At 39.4% G+C, this 11,267-nt stretch overlaps 1 protein-coding gene across 2 annotated transcripts; it reads right to left on the bottom strand.

The window, feature by feature from the left end:
- Nucleotides 1-283: 283 nt before the first annotated feature.
- Nucleotides 284-10,813, bottom strand: ebag9 (estrogen receptor binding site associated antigen 9). Of its 2 annotated transcripts, none has more exons than XM_030393177.1 (7): nucleotides 10,474-10,813; nucleotides 9,855-9,949; nucleotides 8,390-8,471; nucleotides 8,039-8,194; nucleotides 6,654-6,764; nucleotides 4,298-4,389; nucleotides 284-2,198 (listed from the first exon to the last, which is right to left on the bottom strand). In XM_030393177.1, exons 2-7 carry the CDS (start codon nucleotides 9,935-9,937, stop codon nucleotides 2,081-2,083), a joined length of 642 nt encoding a protein of 213 aa, XP_030249037.1. In that variant the 5' UTR covers nucleotides 9,938-9,949; nucleotides 10,474-10,813; the 3' UTR covers nucleotides 284-2,080. The 2 variants fall into 2 exon arrangements, with proteins under 2 accessions (XP_030249037.1, XP_030249038.1); XM_030393178.1 differs by having other exon boundaries at nucleotides 9,855-9,944; nucleotides 10,474-10,812.
- Between the last annotated feature and the right edge of the window lie 454 nt (nucleotides 10,814-11,267).

The following is an 11,267-nucleotide window of genomic DNA, read 5'->3' as shown; positions in this document are numbered from 1 at the left end:
TGTTGTACCAGGACCGTCATTTCTACTTCTGAGAAAGCAACAATGTCCGCATTTTGAGCAAGCTGTTGTGGCTGAGTCGGTTAATTACAGGGTGCGTACCCAGGAGACCAGGGTTTGTAAGTTCACTTATTGTTTTCTATTTCTTTTAAATTCAGATAACTGTTGCAGTTTGGTTAGGTTTAGGGTAGAGCAACTAGAGAAACCCCATGAGCATCGCTAACGCGTCATCCATCCGCGACGAAATTCAGCTAGCATCTCCCAAATGAAACATCAGGCAGCAGACTCATGACCAAAGTTCATCACCTCTAGAGGTATGAATCAAATCATTTTATTAAAAACCTGTGTAGGACTAATACAGCAGGCATACAATCTGCCAAACCTTCAGAACTGATCAAGCTTTTGAAGTCATTTGCGCTCAACCTTGACCATTCCATAACACTAATTCTCACACATCAATGACAGGAAATGGATGAGAAACAAAGGGGTTCTCTGTGATTCAGTTTTGGAAAGAACTTAAATGTGCAAAATGACAGAACAGAACCACATGCAGCGCCTCTCAATGAAAACCAAGGAGAAAAGAGCCTTTCCAAAGGAAACACTGATCCACATAGATAGCTCGCCGAGTTCCCATGAAAAAAAAAAAAACAAACACCTGCGTTGAATTTAAGTCTTAGCGCTGATCATGCACTTATTTCATTATATCATTCATGTTTTAACAGAATCAGCACCTCATGAGTGTCAATGAATCACTACTGTGTAAAATGTACCCAGTATTTCTTTAGAAGCATAAAAGCGCTTGCAAAGCTTTTCCAATTGTGACATTTAGCAAAGAAATGTGCCCCTCTCACCTCCACCTGAGTCAATTTCAGGCATTACAGACCAGACACATTTTGTATCATGTCTGCACATTTAAATTTATAAGAGACCTTCTTCACCTGCCAACGTTTCCATGACAACAGCTTGCCCATTGGCACTGATGTTTTCAACACTGCCTGGTAATGTCATTATAGCAATGCATAACATGATGCTCAGTCAAAACCATTAACTTCATGTGTTAGCTTTGATGAGAAAATGAGCAAGAATTTATTTTTAATCTTATCGGGCAACATAACCAGGTCTGACATTACTGTGCTGATGCTGATCCATGTTTAATGAAGACAGCCTGAGCAGTGAGTGCATCAACTATTTAAGAGCAGAAGAACATTCCCTCCCCTTGGGGTAAAAAAAGAAACAAATTAAAAAATGCTGTGATAACTGGATATTTTCCTTTGATATGAAAAGATGACAAAGGCTGAGAACAAATAGCAGATCTATCAGTAGCCATGAGATTACCATAGGAACCCACAGCTAACATTTAAAGTTGGGCTAGATTCTAATCTACGGTCATTTATCTGTGATCACATTGAGCTTTTTCTGCTTTCATTTTGATGCAGACTTCCAGTGTAGTATGGGCTGCACAGCAAAGGGAGATGATGTGAAAAATCAAGCAACATTCATTAGAAAAAAAGAAAATCAAGTTTTCAGACAACGACATAAATATAAAAACACACGAATCAAATGAAGCAGAGGGATGTCACTGGTATACAGCGATGCTTAACGTTAATTACGCCCCTTCGTCCTTCGAGGTTATAAATATGACAAAGAAAAGGAATTGTACTCCCTATTTGAGATTTAAAAGGGTAGCACAGGTACCAGTTTATTTACAAATGCTCCTGGGAAAACCCAAACAGAATTTTTTTCTACACTAGCTGACAGATTTAATCAGAATCTAATGCTGCATCTAAACTTTAACCTAAGATGATCTGGACCGTATAAATACAGCTCTTCCTCAATGACCTTGCCTCATGATCAGTGAGTACGCCGGGTGCTCTATGTATTTTACACTGCTGCAGCTGGAAAACAGACTAAAATGGCTGTTGGTGGAAACAAGGTGGAGAAGGAGGACAGTTTGCGAACAGGTAAGTGGTGAAGGATGATAATCCTGGCCGGTCTGATGACTTTAAAGACAGAGTAACGGATGATTTAGTGTCTTTGCCCCCACCCAATCCCTTTGGCTCAAAAGTGAGCATTTCTAAAAATGTTACGAGAGCTTGACGGCAATCTTCTGATCCTTCTTCATCATCCTCTGAGCATCTTTTTCCATCTTCTTCCTTTGCTGCTCCATGGACCGCTTTTCTCTCTCAGCCATCTTCTGCTGTCTGTTAAATAAAAAGGCAAGGTAAACACATGATCGCAAGCATTGTCATTATAGCACACATCAATGGAAGCTAGGTCAGCTGGGAGTGCAAACAGAACCGTGTTGCTTGCTCTGATGAATTTCTACAATGGCACACACTGTCATCTGCTGGCCATAATGTGAATCCACACTCCTGACTGGGCTGATAAATATGGAAAACTAGTCTTAATGTAGGGCCCTATGATTTCCGGAATCACAGATGGAATCGTGGAATTGGCCGATTAAAATGGAATCTATTTTTTTAACACGGAATTTGACAAAATTTCACTGAAATGCTGTTTTCGTGTGGAAGAGGAACACATGTCTGGGGAAAACTGCATGGAGGGAAGCAAATCTGGGTGGCACAACAAGCCATCCCCAGACAGAGCTCCCCCTTCAAAACAATGTAAGCATTGCGAAGCGGCTGCCCGGCTCTGTCTTTGTCGGCGAAAAAGCTGAGAAACTCGACATTAACCCCTCAGCACAGAGCCGAGCAGTTCCCGAACGACTTGTATGTGTCAGGTGAACTGTTGTTTTGCAAAGAAGCAGACCTGAGAAATCATAATTAAAAGGTGTAATGTGAGAGAGTTAGCCACCTGTCCGATTCGTATTATCGGCATATAATACCAGAGTGACTGCTAACTACTGCCAACAGTAGCTGCTGTTAGCTAGTTACAGTGCTTTCCACAAGCGCCGGCTGCCGGCCATATAGCCGACTACACAGTTAACTCCAGCCGGCTACTTTAATGACTATTATTTTTCGATTTTAATAAAGTTAAATGTTTTTCTAACAGACTGACAATAATGTCAAACTGAACCGCACTCATTAAAATTGTGATTCGCTGTGCTTGTACTGATAATAATCACAAATTACTCCGATCATCGCCGACTTCATTGATCACAAGGGAGAGAAACTCATCTGCGGCCCCGACACGCGGTGTGTGTGCGCGCGCACTCAGCGGAGTCAGTGTGTCGGCCGTCGGAGGCGAGAAGCAGGGCTCACCATAATACGCTTATTTTGGTAATCCACTCTTCTCTTCCAGCGTCCATTTAGCAATACCTGCGACACGTGCTGGCATCAAAAAAAACTGTCGGTTGTACAAATGAAACCAAACGGACTCTAAGAGTGTATTTTCATTAGACTGTGAAGGTGTCATGCACCGACAATAAGATATTTACAAGCCCAGAACGCCTCATGATGCAATATTATGTGAGCTTGTATAGCCTATTATTTATTATTTTCAGTGCGCAAATCACAGTCTTTATTGGTGCATTAGCGTCTGGCATACTTAGTTACACTAATGAATAAAATAATAATAATAATAATATAATATATAGAGTAGATATTGATGCTGATAATAATAATAATATTAATAATAACAATAATAATAATGATAGAGCAAATGTCTGAGAAATTAATATAGGCTGCCTGTTCTGCAGGCACACTTAGGCTAATAATAATAATAATAATAATAATAATAATGTAACATTATTATTATTATTTTTACATTTAAGACCAGTGTATAAGATCGTACCCCCCCCCCGGCTGGCTACTTATGTATTATGGCTGGCTAGTCTGCGTCTTAGTGGAAAGCCCTGCTAGTTAGCCCCGTTAGCCACAGCCCTCTTGGCAGACAGAATTTTTTTAATATTTACAACTTAAATTTTCTGAAGAATTTTGGTATGCAAACATTTACTGGATCTGCCTGAGAGCTGGCCATGTTTTTATTCAATGAAACCCAAATGAAACCTGTATGCAGACATGATGAAGTAAAAATGTTCTTGATGCACTTTAATGTAGTGTACGGTACAGTATTGAGGAAATGTGTTTGTCACCTCTATAAATTTAAGGTAATTTTTATTTAATATGTGTACATTTTAGTCATTTACATTAAAAACACGCTGTTTTTGGTAGTATAATAAGAGTAGAAGGTAAAAAAAAAAAAAAATGGGATTCCCAAAAATTTAAACGGAAGAAACGGAATTTGGAAAAAAATAAAACGGAATTTGGGAAAAAATAAAACGGATTTTATAGGGCCCTATTAATGCACATCTCTATACAGGCACAGAGGTGAATATTACCTGAGCACCTCCTCCGCTTCCCAGGCAGCCTCAGACTCGTCCTCCCAGGCGTTTGCGTCCCCTTGCCATGTGTCCATCTCTCCAAGTTCAGCCTGAACAAAAGGACAGTTTAAAAAAAAAAATAATAATTTCTTTTCACAAGATAATTATTTTGGATGTCACCTTTGGCTTTACCAGAGATTATCAATACGGAGGACACCTCTTTAGTTAATTACTCCCTGTTGACATGACTGCACAATCTTAAGACCTGTCACAAGCTGGTTTCTTGTGAAAATAAAGAGTTTTCTTAAGAGGTTTTTTATGGAATGTGAATATGAATAATTATTTTTAAAAATTGATTTGCCACTTACTATTGCTTGAAAATTAGGGGTAGACTGATTATAGGGGCTGATATTAAGTGTTTATTTTGTCCAATTGTGTATAAAAATCAATGAAATTAAAAATGCACAGCTTTGGCTCTGGTGCAGCATCCTTTCTATGATCTCTGGTTTCACTCAATGTCCTGCCAACACTATCTGATTGGATACACGTCAAAAGTAATAGCCTGTCAATACTGAAGAATCTGAATCTACAGAGTTACTAGAAACTTAAGTTATCAGGTGAGTTTAGTGGAGTGGAAGTTATAAGTATTAGAAAATGGAAACACTCAAACACAGTATTTGAGTGAATTATAGTTAGTTACATTCAAGCACTGGTTATTGTCAACTTTGACACCGGGATATTTATTTTTACTGCAAATATATATCGGTTCCAATTATCGGCCATCGCTCTCCTTCATTATGAATAACCGGTATCAGTATCAGAACTGAACAAACCATATCAGTCGACCCCCACTTAAAAATCATCCAGAAATGACACCAACATTTTGACAGATAAGATGAAACAAAAGCTGATGCAATGCTCTTTGCTGAAGGCTCACTTCCTCATTTTGACTGATAATTTGGGTTTGTTCTTACACTCAAGTCCCGCCTCCTGCAGCTTTAACCAAGTTCTTTACAAGACTAACAGGTTACACAGGAGGTTTGTCTCGCTTTTTATAGCAATGAAACTCTCCCACTTGTTTCTATCTCTTAACAACACTTTATTAGGCCTGTCACGATAATCAACAAATCAATTTATCGTACGATAAATTAAAATGAACTCGATAATTTTGCCGGCCTCGACACTTTCCATTTGCATGCTTGTTTGTGTTCCTCGTGTCTCTCACGTGAACCCTCTTGTCAGTAACTCTGTCTCTGTCCTTGTGTGGGGAGGCGGGGCCCTGCACCTGGCATACCACAGCGTGCAGCACGAGAGCCCCGTGAGGAGTAGCAAGCCAGAGAAAACGCTAGTTGAGATTTGGAGGAATAAAAACAAAGATGGAATTGGCTTCAAAGCCGAACGCGACAGCTGCAGTGTGGGAGCACTTCAGATTCAAACTGAATGACCATGGTGGACCACTAAACCTTGCGTCTCCGTCTTCCCAACAGTTCACAATCACTGGGGCGTTTAGTCGACAAACAAAATACAAACAGGACAGTGCAAAATGGTGCGCACTCACAGACAGTGTAGTTTGCTACATCGCTAAAGAGATGCAGCCCTTTCATACTTTGGAAAAGCTGGAATTTCGACAAATGCTGCAAACATTTGACAGCCAGTACAAATTGCCTGGTGGACCATACGTGTCAAACGGCAATTCCACGACTGTACAGCGTGAAAGACGACATACTAAAGGGTTAGGGTTATTGTTTTTGGTTGTGTGTGGTTTTTATTCAAGTGCAATTTTTGCTAACAGACTGAGACTGAGAGTATTTTATTTATTGTTTTTGGTTGTTTTGTTTATTTATTTTGGATATTTAAAATGTCTTCTTCACATTCCAATTCCAATGTTAAATATTCTTTAGAAATAAAAGTTTATTTAACTTTGAAAGGGTGTATTTGCATAACAATGCCATTATCATTATATTAGTTGAAAAATGGTCTCAAAACGACAATATTATCGTTTATCGGAATAATTTCTGGGACAATTTATCATCCAGCAAAATGTGTTATCGTGACAGGCCTACACTTGATAAATATATAACTTCCACAGTCTGCATAATTAGACTAAAACTGGGGGCCTTAAACATGGTCTATTTTAATCTTCCATTTCCAGCCTGTACTTTTTGGGTTTTCTTTGTAATTTGCTGATCTTTTCAAATAAACATTTATGATGTGATATTACTGTACAAATCAAAATGGCCACGTGTTTGGACTGAGTTGCCTTTCACTTTATACACCTCTGCAATAGAAACTCTACTTTTCAAACAAAGGTTGTGCCTGTGTGAGGAGCTGAAGAGCTGCCTGCTGCTTCAGATGTTATCAAGCGTTATCTTACCGAGGGTGGACTGAAGCTCATCATATCCTGAGAGGCTGCCAGTCTGCTGGAGAAACCTGCTGAGCCATCAGGCACCGGGTAGTTCAAAGGCTCCCTTTTCTTCAGCAATATCTGCAACACGGAAACCAGAGAAACAGGGGCGCAGACCTTAACTACAGCACTTTGTGATGCATTACAGTCCCATCATAGGCATGGATTTAAACATTTTATATTACAATTTGACATTCATTATTAATTATTCAAATACAATATATTAGATACATCATGATCTGATGCATTTACTTTATCTGTGAATAATGTGCATGCATTTTAAGCATTTCAAGCAAACTATTACTAGGAAAAACAAAGGACAAAGACAGGAGCATTCCAATCAGTCAGCTGTATTCTTTTTACACTGGAGATTTGACTGAGCTTTTATTTATTTACGTGACATTTTAGATAAACAGACAAGTGCATTATGCAAAGGCCATATTAACATAAAGTCTATAATTTAGTTCAAGTGGAAGCAGGCAACTTTCCAATGTTTTCAAGTGGTATTATTATGGTCGACAGTGTCTCAAGGACATCTGGATTGCTTTATGTTTTCCTAGTAGCAGCTACCAACAAGACAGGACAAACTGTTCAAATATTCATTCATTCATTCAGTCGAAAATTGGTCACATGAAAGCAGATAGCCAGCCTGACTGAATCACCAGTCAGCCTTCATTTTCCCAGGAGAATTTATGCTCAGTGGCAGACAAAATTGCACTGTGAAAGCAAGGTTTACAGGGAACCGAGCTTAACGCTGTTGGTGTCTATAGCCCCTTTATTGTGTTAAACATTTGCCTCATAATAATACATTAAAGAATAACTATTGCCAAAATGTTTTATTGGTGACAATCAGTTAGGGCAATTTTTTTTTCTTAATTTTCATCTTTTTGTATTAGTTATATGCTGTCATCAAGAGGATCCTGATAGGGATATAATGATTTATCGGGGCAGATATTAGGCATTTTCCCAGTTATTGGTATGGGTGTTTTTTGTGTCCAATTGACAATAAAATACATTTCAAAAAATAAAAAAAAAAGCTGCTTTGGCTCTGATGCTCTAGACAGACAGTTGTGAACAGCAGCTGCACACGTCATCTCAGAGCAGATGCCATATATGTTGGGAGTGCCGCCATTGTTTGTGCTCTCACCTAGTAAATAAACTGATCACGAGACGTGTCAAGTGGGGTTACCCCTCCGGCTATAGAATTCCCTGGGAGAAACCCTGCAGTGCTACAAAGCTAACCCCCAACTTTTCTCATCTTTGTGATAAATTAGAGCTAAAACATCTGTGTTGAATGTGTAGGGATAAAATTGACATCTGAAGAGACCCTGGATCTCCGCCGTGTGTGGACATACCTTCTGTGTTTTCCTGATGGTGGGAGCCATGTCTTTGAAGTAGTCAGGCTCTTCGTCAACGTCATTGGGTGAAGGAGAAACATTTCCATTGCCACCTTCAATCTTGATACTTGTAGGAGCATCTTCATCCCAAGAGCTCCATTCTTCAATCTCTGGCTGTGCGGACAAGAGAAAATAAAAAAGCTTTCATTTGTGCACATGGAATTGAAAGCAGGTTTGTTTAGTTTATCTGATTAAGCAAATACATGCCAGTTTAGCCCAAAGATTATATCTGTACTTTGCCTTTCCAAATATTGAACGCTAGTCTCTTAACTTCTCAGGGCAGGTGCTGTGAATTGACACAATACTGACCTTTTTTGGTACAGCTGATGAAAAATCCACCGTTGTCGGGAGAGTTATTTGATCACCACTGAGCTTTCGACCCCTACCACTCCTGCAGAGTAATACAATGAAATAACAAGGAAATGTATTGTTGTAAACAGCAGTAACTGATAATTGTACATTTTCATTAACACAAACATCCAATCTGTTAGTGCTGAGGGATCGATCCGATGCCACTTTGATTGTCTTCTAGCATTACAGAGACAATGAATTGAGACCCTTTCAGAATCATAGATTCCAGCGGTAAATCAGCAGGCATGTGATCCACAAAGTACCAAACAGGTGTTATCTTCCACCAACATGTACAAGACCATTATCGTAGTAAAGTCACGCCTAGCCTTTTCATTTTTAAAGAGCCAAGTCCCGACACAAGTTATCTCATGACACTTTTCAATCAAAGCAGGTCTAGACCATACTCTTTTATCAACAGACACGCAAAGTCCCCCAATGAGCAAGCACTTGAAGACAGAGGCGAGAAAAACCTGCCATTAGTGCAGAATGATGAATAAGTACTGCAAACTCAGTTACATACAAAAGGTTTGGATCACATGTGTACAAACTTACCCAGTACATCCTGTCAAATTCTCAAATGGTATTAAAGGATAAGTTCATCCAAACATTAAAAAAACATCTAGTAGGGCAGCTGTAGCTCAGGAGGTAGAGTGGGTCGTCCACTAAATGAAAGTCGAGACTGGTTGGATTTCTCCAGTTTGCATTGCAGCCTCTGTCATCAGTGTATGAATGTGCCTGAATGGGTGAATGTGACAAGTGTTGTAAAACGCCTTGCGCTGTCGGTAGACTGGAAAAGCACTATAGAAACGCTAGTCTATTTACTCAACCTTGGAAAGTCAGAGCAAGTTTCATAAGAAAACAACAGTTGAAAACATAAAGCTTTAGCATAAAACATGCAGCTTGTCCAGCGTAATACACGTGATTTACACACTTGAAGTGATGTTGAGCTCTTGCACCCTCTTCAGATGGGGTGCACGCTTTTAGAATGGCAGCTACAGTATATATGTTTCAGCTTTAAAAAAATGTGTAACTAACATCTTTTCAAATTAGTATGGGATCTCAGGGTTTCCAAAGACTTGGATTAACAAACTGTATAGAGCCATTTTATGTTTTGTTTTCATTTTAAATCAAGTCGCATCTACTTCAGTTGTTCAGGAGAATGCTTCATTGCTGTTTTGCTGTCAAGCTTCAGAATTTTTTCAGTGGACGATGAAACCTCACTTGCCTTTCCATTAGCATCTAGCTGAGTTGATAATGACTGAATTCTCTTTTTTTGGGACAACTTATCCTGTAGGCAAGTTTTCCAAATATATGTATCATTGTGTATTAGCAAATAAGTGTTGCACTGACAAGATATCTATCAAAGAGAACAACAAGTATCAGGGTTATTTTTCATCTGTGTCAAGCATGCAGTTGTGCTCACCTGCATATCAACCTTTTGAAGAAAGAAAGTAAGCTGGCTAGACATGTGCAGATCTTGAAAAGACGGAACTGAGTGATGGCCATGATGAAACTGAGCTGGTGGGAAAGAAGGGAGAAAATATTAGCATTTGGATTTACAGTGATGCACGTGTATGTCTTGTTTTGCTGCACAGAACTAGGATGTACACCAAGGGCATCCAGTAGACCAATGTGTATGCAGGGTAGCATTAGATCAGGAAGAGCTGTCCGAGAGTCAATCTTTAATAAGGAGTATGTTATGGACACTCCATACTGTTATTAAGAATCAGGAGGGCCATGACACTAGCCTCCTACTAAAATTCCACCTATATTGTGGGTGATCCAATACCCGAGGCTAATACATTGTATTTTAGCAACAGAATGAACATCAATAAATAAATGCAACTAAACTGACAGATGTAAGGTTACACCTGTGTTTACAATGCCATTTCCACCATAGAGGAAACAGATCGAGCCTTTAAGGTTAGCTAGCACTACATATTATGCAAGTCCCACCAACGTTTATGCTAAATTTACGCAACTGAATTACGCCTTCACATTGGCTTCTTGCTTTTTTGGCTGCCATACAAAGAGACACCCACCTTCAAAGATGTCAGTACACCGTATGCAGAGCAGCTGCTTGCTTCTTGTATGGCAGAAGAGACAAGTTCATTTATCTGCTAACCGTGGCTTGCTAGCTTAGCCTACAGGAAAACATCCCATTTCCGAATCCTTTAGCTGTCTTCGTAGCGCGACACATTGGGCAGTCACAAATTATTTCGTTGTCATGTCAAAAGCATGCAGAGAACCGCTTAAACGTTCCGCCCCAGTGCTGTTTCATGTCAAAACTCCTGAATTGGTGGCGTCTCTCATCTCTGTCCCATGGCTGCCATCTTTGAGCTGGGAGGAGCAGGAACAGGGAAGTACAGCGTGGTGCTGCTGCGTTCAAGTACGGTCGGAAACTGAGGGAGCAGCGCTTGTAATTCCCTCTGGGCTATTGTAAACCCTGACTCTTGTGTCTTCTGAAACAAGATATTTCATTCATTTTTATTTCAATATTTCAGATACATATTCTATACATTCATGTAGAGTTTATAGTCTGAACTAACAGTCACAACACATGCAAGTGGAAAGGTGTCAATGTGTCTTTATTCAGTTACCAGGACTCACCAGTCTCTGTTTTTGCCATATCATTTGGCTGATATTATTGGCCTATCAGGGATATGTCATTTAATACTGTATATGTTGTCTGTTATCAGCTAATATGACATGTCTTTGTTTTAACAGAACGTAAAGTTATAAAAGCTGCTTGGGGGATTTATAATTTTCAAGTTCCAAGTGAAGTTTGCCATGTCAGTGCACTGATATCATCTTTGGAAAACAATATTATATTGTT

Source organism: Sparus aurata, chromosome 17 (genome assembly GCF_900880675.1).
Source record: "Sparus aurata chromosome 17, fSpaAur1.1, whole genome shotgun sequence".
Lineage (NCBI taxonomy): Eukaryota > Metazoa > Chordata > Actinopteri > Spariformes > Sparidae > Sparus > Sparus aurata.
Note: the sequence above shows the minus strand (reverse complement) of the source record. Positions and strands in the feature narration are given on the sequence as shown.

Excerpts from the sequence above, each read along its gene's own strand:
- ebag9 (XM_030393177.1), bottom strand. The coding sequence starts at position 9,937 with ATGGCCATCACTCAGTTCCGTCTTTTCAAGATCTGCACATGTCTAGCC. Across the intron at positions 8,472-9,854 it reads TTCAAAAGGTTGATATGCAG|GAGTGGTAGGGGTCGAAAGC; the intron begins GTGAGCACAACT and ends ATTACTCTGCAG. Across the intron at positions 2,199-4,297 it reads GAAGCGGAGGAGGTGCTCAG|ACAGCAGAAGATGGCTGAGA; the intron begins GTAATATTCACC and ends TTTATTTAACAG.